The sequence below is a fragment of the Myotis yumanensis genome, unplaced genomic scaffold (assembly GCF_028538775.1).
Source record: "Myotis yumanensis isolate MYYU_CA2020_CCGP unplaced genomic scaffold, mMyoYum1.0.hap1 SCAF_2, whole genome shotgun sequence".
Lineage (NCBI taxonomy): Eukaryota > Metazoa > Chordata > Mammalia > Chiroptera > Vespertilionidae > Myotis > Myotis yumanensis.
The window spans coordinates 192,862,349-192,883,561 of NW_027223753.1; the positions used below are offsets into that span (position 1 = coordinate 192,862,349).

The 21,213-nt window shown below is 40.0% G+C and overlaps 1 protein-coding gene across 1 annotated transcript in view; it reads right to left on the reverse strand.

The window, feature by feature from the left end:
* PPM1L (protein phosphatase, Mg2+/Mn2+ dependent 1L) overlaps window positions 1-21,213 on the reverse strand; it is a 241,897-nt gene that overhangs the window by 52,922 nt on the left and 167,762 nt on the right. The window contains exon 2 of the mRNA XM_070406891.1: window positions 15,145-15,319. Coding sequence (XP_070262992.1) covers window positions 15,145-15,319 — 175 coding nt within the window. The remainder of the gene's footprint in view (window positions 1-15,144; window positions 15,320-21,213) is intronic.

The following is a 21,213-nucleotide window of genomic DNA, read 5'->3' on the forward strand; positions in this document are numbered from 1 at the left end:
CAGAGGAAGGTTTACAGGGAAGTACAGTCAATGGAAGAGGCTTGGCATTACTGACATTACAGCAAAAAGGGAAAATTAACACTCCTAATTGTACTCTGAACAGTAGGCCTTCCTGCATTTTATTTGCAAATGCAATTACACCAGGCCCATAACACTTTCAGGTCTGATTTTTAAAATACATGTAGGCCTGCAGACAAGTAGGCAAATTTGGCTGAATTTTTCTATTTATGTAGGCCAAGACTTTTCACAAGCTGAATCATGAGTGCAAAAATCAAATGCACCTCTAATTCCGTGAGGGCATTTTCATTTTTCCTAGCTCTTTAATGGGTAATCTCAGATTGAATTTCCTGTGGCTTGGAAAGCAATTTGAAAAGAGTGATAGGTTAAAAATATATGAGTTTTCTCAGAAATAATGTTTTTCTCCAAACATTTTTAAAAGAATCTAGGTGCAAAGAAACAGCTAGGAAATGGGGGGAAAGTTACTTGTTATGTCATCCACATTCTTCTCCCACTAATGCTGACACAATGAGAGACATAATTGTTTATAGCTGTTTTCTTTGGGAACAAAGAATCTGAGATAGGGCTTTGGTAGAAAAGTAGAGGACCACAAGTAAGGGCAATTATGGCATAGTGAGAAGTGGAAGAGACAGACAAAATAATCGGTGACTTCCTTGTTTTTGCTTCTTCACTTTTTCTCTATACTATAGAAAAGGCACCCAAGACGCAATAAAGAAAGGAGAGGAAACATTTTTTTTTTACTGAAGACAATTGCTGGGTCAAATATAGAAACAATCTATCCAGTTATTCTATTCATCCATTTTATTGTATTTTTTCTTTTTTTTTCTTTTATATTTTTCTTTTATTTTATCTTTTTGTTAATCCTCACCCGAGGAGGATACTTTTCAATTGATTTTTTAAAAAATATATTTTATTGATTTTTTACAGAGAGGAAGGGAGAGGGATAGAGAGTTAGAAACATCGATCAGCTGCCTCCTGCACACTCCCCACTGGGGATGTGCCCACAACCCAGGTACATGCCCTTGACAGGAATCGAACCCAGGACCCTTGAGTCTGCAGGCCGATGCTCTATCCACTGAGCCAAACCGGATAGGGCTCAATTGATTTTTTTTTAAGAGAGAATGGAAGGGAGTTGGAGAGACAGAGAGAGAGAAACATTGATGTGAGAGAGACACATTGACTGGTTGTCTCCCACACACGCCTGCAACCAAGGTACGTGCCCTTGACCAGAATTGAACCTGGGACCCTCCAGTTTATGGGCCAATGCTCTATCCACTGAGCCAAACCAGCTAGGGCTACTCATCCATTTTAAAAATTAAAAAACAAACAGGTAATCAAATTATGTAATAAAAATAAAAAATTTAAATGTGTTAAATTTTAGAACGTAGGAATAAACAGAGAAAAAATAAAATGAGGGATAAGTAGTGAGGGAATAGTGAAAGAGAGAGAGAAAGGCTATTACAATCTAGAGAATAATGCCTTAATCTTGAAGCATTGAGGATACTGCTGTGAAAAACTAGCTTCAATTTCATATCTGTAGAGGTATGTGGGTGCTATGGTCTAAATATGGTCTAAGGCAAATTCTAATGTTGAAATCCTGATGCCCAATATGATGATATTAGGAGACAGGGTCTTTGGGACTTGATTAGGTCATGAGGGTGGAGTCCTCATCAAGGGGATTAGTGCCCTTACAGGAGAGGCCTGAGAGAGTCCCATAGCCCTATCCACTATGTGAAAATACAAGAAGTATGAAGTATATGTCCCAGGAGAGAGCCTTCACCTGACCACGAGAGCACCCTAATCTTGGACTTTTCAGCCTTTAGTACTGTGAGAAATCAATTTCTGTTATTTTTAAGCTGGGTGGTATAAGTCTGTGGTATTTTGTTATAGCACCTGTAATAGACTAAGACACTGTGCATTGTGTTAAGAAACTCTAGAAAGAAATATCCTCGTGGGTTGAGGAGTCAGAAGTGATCATCAAAATATTTGATAACTGATACATGGAAGGCACTGCCACTAATCAAATGAAACATAAATTGTAAATACAGGAAAGGATGTTGGGTCTAAACAATCCTAAGGTCATCCTGGTGCTGTTTCCAGGGTTGAACACTCCAGCTTTGGACTTAAGAGAAGCAGATGTAGGTAGTGATTAGAAAATGAGAGGAAAAGGTGATGATAATAGAGAAGGGGAGATGAAGGAGTTGGCAGAGTCAGAATAGATCTTTTTGCAACACAGACTGTGGTGGCCTATCTCCAGGATGCCCACAGTGACCTCATCTCCTGGTATTCCCACCTTCGTGGAGTGCCCTCCCACTCTGAATTAGGGTTAGCCTGTGTGACCAAGAGTGTATGGCAGAAATTATGGCATGTCACTTCGATACTAGGTTATAAAAGACCGCAGCTTCTGTCTCAGGTACTCCCTTGCTCTTTCTCTTAGATCACATACACTGAGGGAAGCCATGTACAAACAGCCTGTAGAGAGGCCCATGGGGGAAGGAAGCCTCCTACCAAAAGCCGCAGGGGTGAGCTTGGAAGCAGGACTTCCAAGTCTTCAGAGACTGCTACCCTGGCTGGCGACTTGACCGCAACCTCACGGGAGAACCAACCAGGATTCTGGACACCGAGAAGATGTGTGAGATAATAAACATTTAGTGTTTTAAGCTACTAAATTTTGAAGTAATTTGTGATGCAGCAGGAGATAACGAATATACAGTAATGGAAAAAGTAAAAAACAAATAAACAGACTCTAAAAACATAGTAAAAACACTTAACTTGAGGAATTGCTTTCCCACCCAGCATGGGGCAAGGAAAGACAAGGACAGGGCCAGTCTTTTGCTGGTTTTTGCTGTGTCCTGGTTAGGAAGTTAATTCATGCAAAGTACAAGATAGTTAATCCTCTCCACTGTGAAGGGGATTGAAAAAATACCCTTACATACCAAACTAATACATTCCAAATTAAGTATCAGCAAAAATAATAACAAAGAGGCCATCATTTAAGGTGCCTACCATATGTCCATCATTTTCCATATGTTATTTTTAATTCTCAGAAGAAGCGCCATAAGGTCTGATACTATAAGGAATTATCACAAAGCTTGGTGGCTTCAAAGCCTAGGCTCTTTCCATTATACTATACTTCCTTATAAGAAAATCAGTAGAGGTTTGGCTGTCGTTCAGGAAAGAAAGAATGCGACTAAAAGGTCAAGTAACACAGCAAGTCAATTAACTTGCCAGACACATGAGTATCAAGCTCGAGGTGAAGCAGAGGCAACCAACAGGAAGTGAGATCAGGAACTGCTGAATCCCCAACAGCTCATTGCCCATGAATACTCTTCTTCTTCTTCCTCTTCTTTTTCCAGTAAAACCAGCCCTCTCTGGACTATGGGATCAGCTCTGGCTCAAGGTATAAAGACTACTAAGAACCCAATGGCGGGGGCCCTGGCACCCAGGTGCTCTTTGGCACAGTTCTGAGTTGGTCTCGATACCCACTTTCTCTAACCCTGACACTGCAGTTCTGTGATGGCTGGCCTTGTCACTCAGTTCTTTTTTTTTTTTTTTTTTTTTTTACTTATTCCAGGAATATACATGATTTAGTGAAAAGCTTTATTGAAAACAAGGAGAATGGCTTTCTGCCTTATTTATAGTCTATTTCCAGCATGGAAGATAAAGGTCAATGTACTAGGAAGATTTTGTTTAGTTTTATTTATTTTTTGTAAATTTTTAAAAATAGAAGGTCCATGGGCAAAGTTAAAAATTCAAACAGTGCAATAAGAGGATTCAGGAAAAAAAAATTAAGTCTCCTTCCCCAGCTCCTCCTCTCCAGAATAACCACTATTGTGAGTTATCTATGGAAGGCAATTATTTTCTACTTACATTAAAATATACAACCCAGTTTGAAAGCTGGATCTCACTGTGCCACTCAGGTTGAAGGGCCGGGGGACTTCAATTCATTCATCATAAAAATGAGGATTAGTCTATTTATTTTGGTTTGAGCTGGGAAGCTTGAGAACGGTTACATCAAACAAAGCACCGTCACCTTCTGTCTTCTGCTATATGTAAGATTTTCTATAAATGCATTTGAGTACTCTCTACATTGGACATAGCCATATGCTTATACAGGAGCTTTAAAAAAACATGAATTATGTATCCTCGGCTTTTATAGATGATGGTTACACAAGAAATGGCCATATGATGAACTCACATGTATTTCCTGTAAAGTAGTTTTAAGATTTCACCTGCTGCATTTTTATATGGGACATCTCCTAAGCACCATTTCACACTCTCTTGCTACTGGTATAGGGACCAGTTCAGCCCAGATGCTGACTTGACTCCTTCCTTGGAGCTTCCCTGATGCCAATGTGTGTATGTGTGTGTGTTGGGGGGGGGGGGGGAGGGGGGGCAGGGAGGGGGCACTGAAGAACCCACTTAGCATTCAGGCATATGTTAACCAAAGTGCAGGGAAGCTAATGTAAATGGAGCTACCCTCAACAAATGAGGGCAGGGCACTAGTAGCTAAATGCTTTCCCCTTCACCTGCTAGTGGATGGTTCTGAGCCCCATTCATAAGCTCCTTAGAAGGTTCCTCAGCAGGTGCCCTCAGGGGAGACCAACTCCACTGTGTATCCTCCTAGTAGCTTTCCCTTGTTTCTCTTTTCCCTTGTTTCCTGTTTCACAACCAAGGCCCCTTACTTCATATTCCTGAATTAACTAGCTGCACTCAGCTTTTCATTTCAGGTTCTGCTTTCAGGGAACTCAGGTGGAGATCATGTTTAATGCGCCGTATACAAGGTACCTTGTGAAAAAGTCCCCATAAACTTAATACCAGAAGAGAAGTCGTCTCTAGTGAAAATTTGTTTTATTTTGTCTATCCTTCATGGTTAGCATATTTGCTTCCTTCTCTTTTTGTGGATTTGATTCTCTATTTTTATTGTAACATTATTATTGGATGTATGGTAAATCAAACTTTCAGGAAGCAAGTAGAATGTAAATAACAAAAAATGTAATTTTGCTACTTCCTTGAATGAGAAAGACTGAGATCGGAGGAATGGAAAGCCAGGCTCAGGTGAAAAAGAAGCCAGTTAAGAGTGTGATTTTGAACAGAACTTAGAAGACAGATTTATAGAGACCACAGGAAAGATTAGCAATAAATTCAAAGGGAGAAGGCTTCTAATGCGGCCGTCCTTTTCCATTTCTTAGACTCTCAGCACCCAGCCAGAAGCCGGTACAGTAAATGTTTGTGTGAATAACAGTGTTTTTCCTAGTGATTTCTGTGTAGTCAGCTTACAGCTTACTGCAGAACTTCACACATTCAGGTGCCTCCTGAGGGCACATACTGTAGAAACTCTTCATGTGACCAGATTCATCAGCATGGCTTAAGACACACAGCCTTGAGACAAGGACATTAACTACAGAAATAAACACAAAGAGAACACCTCTGGGCACTAGAAGGTGACTTGCAAGCAGTGCCTTTCAGGAGGCAATTTATCAGACAAAACTTCAGTGTCTATTAGCTTCCAAAGACTAAACTCAACATCTTACGATATGACATTAAACAGCAGTCCAGCTGCCTCTGATCACAGATCTTCCTGGTCTGGAAGCCAGCCAGAGGATGCATTTTGCTTACCTCTCACTAATACAAATGGACAGCGAAGTACATCAGGAATTCGGGCACTTTAAACACTGTCCTATTTTCCCTGACAGATTGAAGGTCTTACCACTAACTTGGATCTCATTAAAATTTATTATGAGCATCCCAAAAAGGTCTATAGAATCCCGGCTACAAACTTCCAATAGAAAGAAAGAAAGAGATACAGATAGCATCGGCATCCTGTCGCTGGCTGGTCAATGCCTTCTAAATTGTGACCACCTGGTACAATTATTTTCTTTGAAGTGCACACATTTTCTCCAGCCCATCGCAATCAAACACTACTTTAGAGCAGGTAGTAACGTTACTTCCCTTGTGGCTAACAATGACAACTTGATTCGAAAGATAAACAGCTCCAGTCAAATGTGCTAATCACCAGAGGTGGCACTTCCTGGTTCAGAACCTCAGTGTTAGCCTGTGGTTTCCAGAATTTAAAAATTTTTTAATTTTATTTTGTTCACTGCAAAACTTGGATCAGTGTGTTTTCCCCATCATAGTACTTTTACAGTCTTCAACGTGAATTATCTCTCTCTTTTTTTTTTCATATTGGAGATCTCATAAGGAAACAGGCAATGCTGATAACATTGAGATAAGCTAATGTAAACTAATTAATATTATTTGGAGAGTAACACTTAGAATATGGAAGGTGATGCTATAGCAGAGGGCAAGAATAAGTCTGTATAAGGCACTGGCATATAACCACAGTTACAGAAGAAAAGAAAGAAAAGAGCATTACAATAAACCTGCCTTTAAAAACGCAATGGGCATTAATTAAAGTTCAAGATGAACAGTTCAAGAGACTTATGGGTTCTCTTATGATTTTCTGATTTATTTAAGAGAAATAAATAAGTATATTTGTTTTGTTTTCTCTATCCTAAACCTAATTCCTTCCTCCTCTGGGTATCTACTGTCCTCTGAACACAGCACCGATTCCTCTCTACTCTAGTCACCCGTTTCTACCACTGTCTCTCTCCGTGGCCTCCCACTACCACATGCACATGCACATGCACAGAGAAGTACACACACACACACACACACACACACACACACACGGAGTGAAGGGCCACATGGTCATCCCAGTGTTCCCAGAGGAGGGCACAGTGCCTGGTTCATTGGTGCTCAGTTAATGTTTACAGAGTGAATAAATGAATGAGCCAATGAATGCTAAGTGAACTGAAGACAGAATCATACAATGTCAACGCTGGAAGAGACCTAAGAAAATATCTAATCCAATGTCCTCATTTTACAGTTGAAGAAACCAATCAGAGAGGTTCAATGGCTCACCACAGACACAGAAACTGACCCCAGACACGAGAATCACACGTTTGGGTGCTTTGAACTGCCACGATGGTCAGTTAGTCAGTTTTCTAGTCTGTAGATGAAAAGACACTTTTTTTAGTTACTACTCCCCCACTCCCTATCTTTGGCTTCTTCAATCCATGATACAAAAGGGGAAGTGTAAGAAATTCAAATCAGCTTGGTTAACAAGATTGATATTATTGGCCAGAAGAAGTTCTCTGATTATAAGTGGATTTTGACTACCTATTTAAGTCCTCTGTTTCCGCTGCTATATAACTAAAAACTAGCTGCATTACAAACATCTTCATTATGTTTATGCTAATCAAGTTGCTATTCTCATCTTTTCACAAATAAGAAACACACCTCCAAATTCAGGGATTCTACATGATGATGAGAACTAAAACACGGATAAAAGAGAGGGACCATGTTGAAAATATTAAAGGTTTATAGGAATGGTGGTATATCCACATTATGCAGCCATTATGAATTACTTTTATGAGTAGTTTCTAAGAGCATGGAGAAATATAATTATATTTCAATGTTGATGAAAAAAGATATAAAAATTTGGGTAGAAATAATTAAAACCCAGCAGAGAAAAATAACTAGAAGTAAATATACTAAAAATGGTAGTTGTGTTTAAGTAATAGTGATACTGTTGCCCTAACCGGTTTGGCTCAGTGGATAGAGCGTCGGCCTGCGGACTGAAAGGTCCCAGGTTTGATTCCGGTCAAGGGCATGTACCTTGGTTGTGGGCACATCCCCAGTGGGAGGTGTGTAGGAGGCAGCTGATTGATGTTTCTCTCTCATCGATGGTTCTAACTCTCTATCCCTCTCACTTCCTCTCTGTAAAATATCAATAAAATATATTTAAAAAATGGTGATACTGTTGTATTAGCTACTTATTAATAATAGGAAAGGAGCAAAGGGGGAGACCAGACATCACATGGCCATTTGGGAAGCTTCCCCAGGAAGCTGCAACTTTGCACTCCCCAGGGAAAAACCAGCCCATTCCCTGCAAAACACTGGTGGAAAGGGAGCCAATAAAGGGGAGATGGGCCCATGCACAGTAAAGTTGGGGTGACGCAAGGAAGGTGCTAGAAATCATTGGCTAGAAGAGGTGGAGCCAATGCAAGCCTGCAAAAATTTGGGGTTACATAATCTCCCAAAAAGAGGAGTTTGCTCTCTCAGCTCTAGGCTCATGGCTCCCTTAGCTCTCTGGTTCCTTTGGCTTTGTTCCTGCCCATGTTTCCCATAGCCAAGTGGCCCTGGGGACCCCACATACCATGGACTGATGGACTGCAACTGGGGACACAAACTAAGCTAGGTTGGTGCTGGATTTGACTATGCTCCAACATGGAAAGGAAACTCTGGACACTGGCTCTGATCGTAGCCCTGTCAAAGACAAAATGGGACTACTTCCTTGGCAGGACAAAGGGAAGTGGGACGTTGGAAACTCAGGGATTTAATTCCATGCAAATAAAAATCATTCAGTCTCTCATGCAAGTCTCAGAAAATTATTTTTCTTGGGATATCCCAAGAATTCTACTCCCATGAGCAACAGGTAGGGACAAAGAACTCTACCCATCAGTAACAATATAGAGATTATCTTTTCCTTTTCTATTTTTCCATACTTTAAAAATGTTTTAAATGTACTATACTACTCTTATAGTGAAAAAATAATACAGTAATATTTTTACAGAAATTCAGAAGTTGGAGTCAGAGGTTGCATGACCAGTATTCAATTTCCCTTTTTAAATTTCTTTTGGGTCCCTGTTTTTTTCTTCCTTCCAAATCCTATCAGCAAGCCTCTGGCAAGAATATCTTTTGAGATCAGAAACCGGGTCCTGATTGAAGGTATAAAGTAAAGAAACCTTACTGCCACCTCTTCCCTTAGGACCTGTTTGAGAAACTTACTGAGAAATTCACTCTATTTGTTAGAATGAAGAACTTCCTGCAAATGCCTTTTACTATATTTTTTATGTTCTTGGCAAACCTGAAAAGGCTCTAAATAATTCACAATCTCTTTTCTTGAGTTTGGTTTCTTGAAGTGTGTTCAATTCTCCCCCACCCCCCATGTCAGAAAATGGCTTTCCTTTGGAGATCACTGATTACTCTGACAATAATGGCTCAATTAAATCGTAGATGAACTTTTAGGTATCACATATTTTAAGAAGAATAAAATAAGCTCAATAGGAGGTAACCCTCCAGCTACTTTCTAAATTGCTTAGAACACATTCCCCCACCCTCTAAAAAAGCTATTTCTCCAAAAAGTACAGTACAGTACAGTACGTGGTGTGTCTTCCCGGTAGGTAGCTTTGGTTGGGCTCAGCTCTCAGGAATGTCCAATGTAGAGCTGCATCAGGGGATCACAAAGCAGAGGCTGAAAAATGAATGCTGTCGCTGCTTTCTCACCTCCTCTGGGGAAGTTGTGTGATTGCCTGACACTTGGAAATGGATTTGTAGGTCCCCAGCTTTAACTGATGCCCAAATGAACACAATAAACAGCCAGCTGGGTCCTCTCCTTCCCTCACCTGCATTGCCTGGTTCACTTTCCACTTGTAAGTGCTCGTTTTATATGGTAGGAAAGTGTGCTCATTGGAAAGCTATGTGGATTTCTAGTAAGAGCAGAAATGAAATCCTTGCTGGTCTTAGGTTTAACTCTGAGAAAAAGATCTAAGCTGAAACTTAGGCAACTGTCTCGAGACCGGCAACAAGATACCGCCACTGGCCAATCCACCCACCACAGGTATACTCAGCTTTTCCCAAAGTGCCGTTTCCCAGGCCTGAGGGTGCTTGAGTGTGCAACAGAGACGATCACTCTCAAATAAAGGGGCCTACTCTCCTCCCAATTCCTTCAAACACAAGGCATCACAAGCCGTATTACTTTATCCTTAACAAGAGAATATGTAGGTTATTCATTCATGCCCAAACTTAAAAATAAATGAAAAACAATTTGCCCCAGCCAGTGTGACTAAGTGGGTTGAGCATCGTTCCATGCACTGAAAAGTCATCAGTTGGATTCCCGGTCAGGGCACATGCCTAGGTTGAGGGCTTGATCCCTGGTCAGGATGCATATGGGAGGCAGCTGATCCATTTTTCTCTTTCTTATCAATGTTTCTCTCTGTCTTTCTCCCTCTCCGTTCTCTCTCTCTCTCTAAAACAACAACACATCAATAAAAGCATATTTTTAAAAAACCAATTTAACATGACTTAAGGAAACATGAATAATAATATACCAGCACAAAAATAAACAATGAAAGGAAAGATTCCCTCTCCTGCTGTTTCAACCCTTCATATTTTTGCTTCCTATAACAAACAATGAATATTTAGGTTAATGATGTTCTCTGAGATGGTGGGAAATGCTATTTTGATCACTTCTCAAATTATGCCACTGCTTCCCTTAGTGTCTAAGTTGAATCTATAGAAATATGTATAAACTTGGGTTTGAAATAAAAATATTAATAGATCAACTGCAAACCACATTTTCTTACTCTATAGCATTAATAAATGCTAGTAAAAACATCTAAGTTATCTTAATGAGGACCCATGAATGATGGCTCAGAGCCTCTTCTTTCAAAATCTAGTTTTGCCTGGCTCCCATCCGACCAACAAAAGTATGCCTGGGCACCTTCTTGGACAGATGATAGAAAGACTGGATAGTGGTCTTTGAGCCTGATTATTGTGTAAATTACATGGGCTGTGTGAAGAGACAGGAGAAAGATGATGGAGCAAGCAGAAAGTTCAAGAAGAAGCTACATGCTACCTTGCAGAAGCTATGGCCACCTGAGTTTTCCATTGCCAAGAGACCAGAATCACAGTTTTAGAAATGGAAGACATCTATGAGATCCTGTTCATTCCTTTGTTTTATAGCAAAACAGGGTTTAGGGAGATTTAGTGACTTAATCAAGGTCATATATCTGGTTGGCAGCAGGGCTAAGAAGAGTATCTGGGTCTTTTGGTTCTAAGACCTCTTTCTTTTTATACTACAAAACTTAATAATCACTGTAATAATCAAAACTTAAGAATAAACCATTTGGATGAAAATCCTTCTAAAATGGTTTACACAATTCCTATTTTTATACAGAGAGTATAATTAAACCTTTTCTCTGTGACTCAACGTCATCCTTATGAAGATTAATGATGTTAACTCTATATACTACAGAGTCTATGAATGCCAACTTGACGTAGAGTGCAGCACAATGCTGGGAATATGATAATTGTTTTTTGTAGATTTCTATGAATTTGCTCTTTGCTTTTATTCCTTGCTGCTCTCAGGTCTCTGCTCCCAGTATCATCTCCTTTCCCCACCTTCTAATTCTAATTCTAAACTGTGGTTTTCTAAAATCTGCTCTTTAGAGTAATATGAAATGCAGACAAATGCACATTATATGTATTGCAGCATTATTCACAAAAACAAAACCACAAATGTCCAACATAGGAGAATGGTTAGTAAGTAGTACTTTAAAAGAATAGGATATTATGTAGCCATTAAAATGATCATCACATGAAGAGGTTTTAATAAAATAAAGAAGAGCTTATGTCATAGTGTTAAATTAAAAATGTAGGATATAAAACTGCTAGATATCGATAACATTTCAAAAGTGCTTAGAGTGAGGGAAACGTACCAAATGTTTACAATGACAGGATTACTGGTAATTATTATTCTATTATTATACCATTCTACTTATTTCTATTTGTTTCTGTAATAAAAGTACAATACTCAATGTCAGAACAAGAATTTTTAAAAATATCACATCGGAAAATATAATCTAACAGGTGAGAATGATTTAAAATGAAAATATATAGATTCCAGGTGAGAATCTAAAGTTTCTGTGACATAGTATGGCAGAGGGTGGTTTTTGCTTCCTTCCCATTTCTTTGCTGAAAGTCAAGTTTCTAGATAGTTGAATTGTGGAAGAGTAGAGGTGCTCTTGTACATGGCCTTTGGGAGCAAATATGTTTAATGGGGAAGGGAGGAAACTGAGAGGGAAAGACAGAAGAGAGAGGAAGGAGGAAAGGTTCGGAGCCAATGGTTTTAGACAAGTGTCTAAGGATTTTTCATTAACTGGTTTTTAGAAGTTTAGAAACCACAAATGCGGTAACTGTCACACAGCCTGATTTATCAGTGGATGAGCATGAAAGGCAAATTAACCTCTCCACAGACAAAGAAGGGCATTTTCTAATTAATAATTAATCACTTCCTAAAACTGGGAGAGCTGAATTAAGAATGTGAACAAGTAAAAACTGGGATAGCATGGAAAGAAGGTAAGCAGTTGAAACAAATGAATGTCTTCATATTAGATGTTTATATCTGAAGGTATTAGGTACCTTCTCTTTTATTCTATTTTCTGACTCCTTTGTATTATGATAACCTATTTTTCTTTTTAAAAGCAATGACTTTTCATATCTTCTTCTCATTCTTTGAATGAAATCACTAAGATGTGGGTAGTGCAGCAGAAGGCAGTTTAGATTTTACAACACACAGTGACCTTCACTGACTCATACATACACAGCCCCCACCAAATGCGTCACCTCGTGCAGAAACGACCAAGGGCAAACTGAGCCCGGAGTGGCTGATTTAACATAGATGTTGCTTGACTTCTCAAAGCTTCTGAAGATCATTTTTAAAAATTTGCCTCTGCCTCCCCAGAGACGACATGCCAAGAAAAAACTGTGAGTACTTTAAACTGGTCTGTGGGATAGAAAGATCATAAATCTGTTCTCATTTGGCATGAATGGCATTTCTAACATAATTTCTAAGGACTTCCTCAAATGTGACATACTTTCTTATCATAATAACCCTGTGAGATATTATTAGCCCAAATTTATAGATGAAGACATTAATTTGCTAAAGGTCATCATCAAGCTAGAGGAAAAGACTGGAATTCAGATGTTCTACTCTCAATCCTGTAGTGATCTCTGCTGTTTCATGCTGCAAATTTATTGATACATTAATTCTGTGCCAAAGCATTTGCTCCCAAAGGCCATGTACAAGAGCACCTCTGCAGACCAGTAGTTGCTCAACAACATGCAGGTGAGTAGAAAATTTCAATGGTGGGAAGTTGTGGCTGGTTGCAGTAGGGCAGTGAAAGCCCAGATTGATTTATAAAAGGAGGTTGGAGTCCCAGCTCTATGGCTAAGTAACTATGTTACTGTAAGCAGGTCTATGGGTCTTAGTTTTTTCACCTTGGTATCTACTTGGGCCCCTTCCTCACAAAGACTGCATCTCTCTTATCTGCACAAACCCACATTCATCATTTGTCCTTCAGGGTTTAAACCAATGTCCTCCACTAAAGAACTTAACTCCAATAGCTTGTGAATACTATAGAGTGTACTCATTCCCAAAATCCTCAGGAATTTTTATCCAGAAGTCATATATGTGTGTTTTAGCTCTCCAGCTAGACTTTAAACAAGATCTGCCTTGCTGGTGTGTGTTGTGGGTTCGATTCCCAGTCTAGGTCAGGGAGTGTGTGGGAAGCAACAACAGAAGCATCTCTCTCACATAAATGTTTCTCTCTCCTCTCTTCCCCCTTCTCTCTCTCTCTCTCCTTATGCCTCCTTTCCTTCCACTTCACTTTCTCTAAAAATCAATGGAAAAAAAATCCTTAGTGAGGATAACCTAAAAACAAAAAGTGTTTTCAATATCTCTAATTCCTCTCTGCCTTTTCAAAACTTCCCTCTTTCTTCCAGCTGCCTCGTATATCACTATGCATTGGACAAATGCCTACTGAACGAATGAGAACCTGCATTCAGGCGGTGAAAGGCTGGCTTGATTTGTAATAGGAGGTTGGAGTTCCAGCTCTACAGCTAAGTAACTTTGTTACTGCAGGCAAGTCTGTGAGTCTCTGTTTTCTCATCATAAAATGATTATGGGGGTAGGAAGTAGGTGAAGTATATGAGTTCCATGATCTCTGAGATGCTATAAATATTTAAATATTATTTTGATTGGGCCAACCATAGCCTTTACTCCATTGGGGGTGAGAGAAGAGATGAATGAGAATTCCAAAGACAAGAATGTGAAAAACAAGGCAAACACAGTAACCAAATATCTAACCATCCAGCAGGCAGAAGAAACCAATGTGTCTGGATAATTAATGAAGTAAAGAAGAATCAGAGAGAGCAGAGATGTCTTAGGCAAGGCTTGAAATGTGAATCTTGTCTGAGAGGGAGGCAAAGGGGTAATAAGGCAGAATATAAATGGGGACAGCTTAATAACTAAAAAAATTGCATTAGTGTTTAGGCATGTGTAGCATAATGTTTGTTTTTTAATTTACTCTTCTGTTTGCTATTCAAGCTTGAAATCAAATGTTAAGAACATCAGCACTGGGACTGCTTAGGATCAGGAGAAAGAAAATGAGATGCATGCTAACAACTTCCTTGTAGAAATAAAAACAGAAGGTCCTAGTAATAGGGATTGATACTACCAACATTTGACTATTAGAAATGTTATTGTCCTATACTTTCTTCTCCATTTTGTTGGGGGGTGGGCAGTACGACCATTTTAATTAGGATATTTCTCCTAAGTTTAATTTTATTAAATATTTTAATTATTCCAAGTAATATTGCACTGGTTTCATTAAAATTTGGGTTTTAGCGGACAGACCATGTAATAAATAAAAATGGTGTTATAACGAGGTCTGTCTATGCCTTCAATAATAAGCTCCCTTGGATAGGATGAACTTATGGGAGGCAAAGAACCGAAGTATCTGGTATGATAAAAGGAGCTAGGATTCACATAAGGAGTTAAAGAAAAAGAAAATCAAGTTCAGCTTAAAACTTTAAGAAAAAATGGCACTTCTTTAGAAAAGAAATTCTCTGAAATTAAAAAATAATACTTGAAGCAAATAATAGTTCTTGGATTATCAGATGCAAAAGTATTCAGCTGGTATCTGAAATTGAAGTGACACTTCAAAAGATTAAATCAGTAAGAGTCCATGATTGATAAAAGACCAGAAATTTCCTTTTAAAAAAAGAGCAAAAGTGTAAAAGGAATTTGATATTTAAGAGACATTTTTAGGAACCTCCTGATGAAATTTTTTATACTAAAACTGCAGAGAAGAAACTCACTGTTAATCTATACTATCTAACTTTGGGTCCAGTTTGTCCTTCATACATTAACCAATGTATAAAGAAATTTCTGCAGGGAGAAAAAATCGTGTGACTGTGTGTGTATGAAAGACAACATACCTGCTTCATCATAGGATACAGTCAATTTTTCTAGCATTTCTCGGTCAATCGACAAAATCTGCTGTTCGAGGATGGTCTGATAAGACAAAACACTATTTTCTTTGTCTTTCTCATAGTCCTGTAGATGCTGTTTAAGGGCCTCTGGGAGTCGAGATTTTACATATTCAGCTGCAGTCTGCAAATAAAACAGGTAAAAAAAAATTAGTATGTCTCATCTTAGCCTTTTCACTTCGTTTTAGGTGCTGCAGTGAGAACTCAAAAGTACTGTGGCACTAACCCTTTAGACAACCATGTCCTTGTCATTTTTAGTCTCCACTGTGCCCAGTAAGATGACTCTTCAAATAGGCAGAATCACAGACCTCTAACAGTTTTCTACCAGGTTGAAAGGTCTAAAAGATGATAGACTTAGTTTGTCATTCATGGAGTTAGTACTCGAAGTTTCAACAACTATCCCACTGAACTCTGAAGGCCCCATCATAGTAATCTTACTGGATATAAATATGACTGCCCTTGTCTAGAATGCAGAAGCCAGTAACTCGTCTCAGCAGAAGACAGTCTATGCTATGCCAGCCATATCTCTACTTTGTTTTGTTGTTCTCTACTCACTAATGCTCACGCAGGAATTCTTGTGAAGGGAAGAGAACGGAGAGCCCTCTGCACGAGCTGATAATGGAACAGTGGGATAAACGGAAAAAGAAAATATCTAAGACAATGATATCTGTTAGCCAGAAAAAAAAGAACTGTTCACCACTGAAATGTCTCGGCCTTTATATACATATTATTCTTAACTTGACTTTGTTCTGCTTCTACACTATCTCACAATGCACTCCCAACTAGGGACATCTGAAATTACATGCAGTGATTTTCAACCCAGTAAGCATGCTTCCCTACTGGGTTGAAGGTAGGGAGAAAGACATGTATACTGTGACAAAGACCTCCGTGAAGATTCTAACATATTCGTCTGGGGGGCTGGGGAGATAGCACACTCTTCCCCCTTCCAGCCGAGAACACAACCAAACAGAACTATAAGAAAGAAACTAAGTGATAGAGTGGCATGTATGAATCAGAGACTGAAATTCTTAAAACATATTTCTTAAGAATGTCAAGAGTTTAACATCTCCTTGCTGTGAATTTGATAAAATAAATGAAGGCATACCCATTAGAAACTGAAGTAAAAGAAACTGTTAAAAAGAAATGTCCCTGGGGGATGGGCCCAGAATAAGGAACAGCACACTTATATAATTTAACATATTTTTAAAATTTTCTGTAATTAAAAAAAAATTATCTTTAAAATATAATTTTTGTAACCTTCATAGTTTTTCTTTTAAATGTTGCACAATTTAAGATGAAAAGAAACTTGCCAGAACAAACAAATGACTTCCCAGGAAAAGTCCACTGGAGAGTTATTTTTCAGTCTTCGAGTAGCCAAATATAGCATACAATACTTTTTATTTCCAGGTTTATATTTATATCCCCTAATTAAGTTGTTGATGAAATTACAACTTTAAAATATCACCAAACATTGCTCAATTTACCTGCTAGCTACCTATTGCAGAACAAATAAAGTTATTTCACAAAATGTGAATGTACTCAACATGTTAACACTATATATTTAATTCTAGAGTTTAATGACAATTTTCTCCTGATACTGGACAAGGAAGAGGCATACTGCAAAATAACTATTTTTAAACTCAGATGACCTTGCTATTCAGTGTAACACCTGTCTTTTTTCCCTTGGAAATATCTATGAGGCACAGGAAGTAATTCTATAATAAATAATTCTACAATGCATATTTTTATAAATATTGGTGCGCTCTGTGTTACTGAAAGCATATCACACATTTCCTTCCAATTATGTCCACTGATCTACTTTTTTGAAACTCTGATATTGGTCTTTAAACAGGATTTATATTTTTTACTATATTGAAGTTATAGTTTGGCATTTCATTTCTAAAATAGTATAACTCCATATATAGAGTTCTTTCCATTGGAAAAGATTCTGGAAGAACAGAAAGAAATAATTCTAGCAAAGTACTAGGTTCTGTCAAGATATTTCAAGAAATCACCTTTTATACTGAGGTGATGCTCTAAATGTATTCAAATGGCAGTTAAATCCTTATTCTCAAGCACGTACCTATGCTTAAAACCAGGCTGTCATAAAAATACCGTATGATCTCACTTATGTGTGGAATCTAAAAAAAGAAAAAAACTCCAACAAACCAGAAACCAAACTCATAGATACAGAGAACAATTGGTGGTTGCCAGAGGTGGGGGATGGGGGCAGGTGGGAGGTTGCAAAATGGGTGAAGGGGTCAAAAGGCATAAACTTCCAGTTATCAAATAAGTACTGAAGATACAATGTACAGCATGCTGACTATAGTTAATTATACTGTATTGTATAGTTAATAGTAGCTAAGAGAGCAGATATGAACAGTTCTCATCACACACACACACAAGATGTAACTATGTATGGTGATAGATGTTGACTAGACTTATTATGGTGATCATTTCTTTATATATACAAATATCAAATCATTATGTTGTATACCTCAAGCTAATATAATGTCAATTATATCTCAATTAAAAATACAGGCTGTAATATTAACTGAGATTGGAATTATTGCAAAAGTAATATATAATACAAAGAATAATTTAAAATTTCACAAGAATTCAAAAAAAAGCAAAAAAAATTTAAAATATAGGATGGCATCTGTTCTCTAATCAATGATAAGAGCTTCTAGAAGTTGAAACCCTAAATTGCATATTCTTATAATCTATTTTAGAAACAATAATACAGGATGGGGCAGAAGTAGGTTTATAGTTATGAGTACATGAAATACATTTATTCTTGTATTATTATCTATTAACTAGAGGCCTGGTGCACAAAAATTTGTGCACTCGGGGGAGTCCCTCAGCCCGGCCTGTGCCCTCTCGCAGTCTGGGACCCCTCAGGGGATGTCCACCCGCTGGCTTAGGCCTGCTTCCTGGGGGATTGGGCCTAAGCTGGCAGTCAGACATCCCTCTGGCAGCTCAGGAGCCCTTGGGGGATGTCCACTTGCCAGCAGGGAGCAGACCTAAGCTGCAGTCAGACATCTTTAGCACTGCTGAGGAGGCAGGAGAGGCTCCTACCACCACTGCTGTACTGGCAGCCATTAGCCTGGCTTGTGGCTGAGCAGAGCTCCCCCATGTGGGAGCGCACTGACCACCAGGGGGCAGCTCCTGCATTGAGCGTCTGCCCCCTGGTGGTCAGTGTGTGTCATAGTGACCAGTCATTCCCAGTCTTTCTGCTGTTAGGGTCAGTTTGAATATTACCCTTTTACTATATAGGATAGAGGTCTGGTGCATGGGTGGGGGCTGGCTGGCTTGCCCTGAAGGGTGTCCCGGATCAGGGTGGGGGTCCCCGCTGGGGTGCCTGGCCAGCCTGGATGAGGGGCTGAGGGCCGTTTTCAGACTGGCCACACCCCCTTCAGGGTGGGGGTTCCCGCTGGGGTGCCTGGCCAGCCTGGGTGTGGGGCTGATGGCTGTTTGTAGGCTGGCCAAGCCCCCCAGTAGGGAACCTCACCCCATGAGTGTGTGGCCATCCTGGGTGAGGGACTGATGGCTGTTTGCAGGCTGGCCACAGCCCCCAACCACCCAAGCTCCCAGTGGAGGCTGGCTGGAAGCAGGTATGTGGGATTTATTTATCTTCTATAATTGAAACTTTGTTGCCTTGAGTGGAGCCCACAGCCAGCCAGGGCAGGCAGGAAGCTTGGCTTCCTCCATTGCTGGGGGCAACCAAGCCTCCTGCTTGCTCCAGCTCTGTGGCTGCCAGCAGCCATCTTGGTTGGGTTAATTTGCATATAGTCGCTCTGATGGGCTGGTGGGCATGGCTGGTGGGCGTGGCTTGTGAGTGTAGCAGAGGTACAGTCAATTTGCATGTTTCTCTTTTATTAGATAAGATTATTAGATTATTTTCCATATGAACAACTTTAATATATTTATTGATTAAGATATTACATGTGTCCTTATACCCACATTACCCCCTACCCCCCCCCCCCCCGCTCATGCCCTCACCCCCCCCGTTGTCCGTGTCCATTGGTTAGACCTATATGCTTGCATGTAAGTCCTTTGGTTGATCTTTCCCCCTCACCCCCACCCTTCCCTACCTTCCCTCCAAGGCCCGACAGTCCAATCAATGCCTCTCTGTCTCTGGATCAGTCCTTGTTCATCAGTTTATGATGTTCATTATATTCCACAAATGAGTGAGATCATGTGGTATTTATCCTTCTCTGACTGGCTTATTTCACTTAGCATAATGCTCTCTAGTTCCATCCATGCTGTGGCAAATGGTAAGAGTTCCTTTTTCTTCTTCCTCTTCTTAAAGAATACCTTTCAGCATTTCATATAATGCTGGTTTGGTGGTGATGAACTCCTTTAGCTTTTTCTTATCTGTGAAGCTCTTTATCTGACCTTCAATTCTGAATGATAGCTTTGCTGGATAAAGTAATCTTGGTTGTAGGTTCTTGCTATTCATCACTTTGAATAATTCTTGCCACTCTCTTCTGGCCTGCATGGTTTCTGTTGAGAAATCAGCTGACAGTCGTATGGGTACTCCCTTGTAGGTAACTGACTTTTTTTCTCTTGCTGCTTTTAAGATTCTCTCTTTGTCTTTTGCTCTTGGCATTTTAATTATGATGCGTCTTGGTGTGGTCCTCTTTGGATTCCTTTTGTTTGGGGTTCTCTGCACTTCCTGGACTTGGAAGTCTATTTCTTTCACCAGGTAGGGGAAGTTTTCTGTCATTATTTCTTCAAATAGGTTTTCAATATCTTGCCCTCTCTCTTCTTCTGGTACCCCTATAATTCTGATGATGGTAAGCTTGAAGTTGTCCCAGAGGCTCCTTACACTATCTTCATATTTTTGGATTCTTTTTTCATTTTGCTTTTCCGGTTGGATGTTTTTTGCTTCTTCATATTTCAAATCTTTGACTTGATTCTTGCGATCCTCTGGTCTGCTGTTGGGAGTCTGTATAATATTCTTTATTTCAGTCAGTGTATGCTTAATTTCTAGTTGGTCCTTTATTACAACATCGAGGGTCTCACTAGATTTCTTGAGGATCTCACTACATTTATCGGCGGTTTCCATAAAATTCTTGAAAAATCTTAGAAACGTGGTTTTGAACTCCATATCCAGTCGTTTGCTGTCCTCCATTTCTGTCATTTGTGACCTGTTTCTTTGTCTTCTCATTTTGTCTGCTTCCCTGTGTTGGTAGAGTGGTTTTGTGTGCTAGGTGTCCTACCGGGCCCAGTGGCTCAGCCTCCCCAGTTACCTAAGTTGGACACTCTTGGTGCACCCCCTTGTGGGCTTTGTGCACAGTCTTGTTGTAGTTATGCCTTGATTGTTTTAGGTGCCACTGGGAGGAATTGACCTCCAGGCCAATTGGCAGTGAGAATCAGCTGTGTCTTCAGTGGGAGAACTTCTGTGGTGAAGACACCCTTCTGGGGCAAGACTTGCTTCAGTGGGGCTTTGGTGCCCACTGAGTCTGCCCCCTGAGTGTGTTCCTTATGAATCTGAGGAGTTGTAATCTGGATGGTCCCACTCTGACCACTGGGTACACTGGCTCTTGGATCTAAGGAGGTGCTAATTAAGCCTCTTCCTGAGGTTACCCAGCAGGAGCTATGAAGAGATATGCAGATTCCCCCTTCCTTTTTTGGGGGTTTGGGGTTGCCCAGATGAGGCCCAGCTCTGAAGCAATGCAAGCTGCTGTGGGGCCTTGGGCCCTCTTCTTGGAAGTTCTGGGTCTGTCTGGCCCAGCTGCAATTTGTTAGGTAATCTTCAGGTTGCAAAGGACCCGGGCATTCATATGCAAAAGCCTTTGCAGCAGCCTGGATGGGGTGGGGTCTCGGAATCAACAGGGCAGAGCAAGCAGCTATGGCTGATTCTCAGCCCTGCCCTAAGGGGCCGCGGGTCTCAATATCCCGGTAATTGCTGCCAGCACCTCTAGGGGAAAGCTGTCCTCAAGTTCCGAGTTCTGCCTGCTGCCAGACCTTCCCATTTCTCCCCCTATGAGCCCTGGGACCCCAGAGATTTCC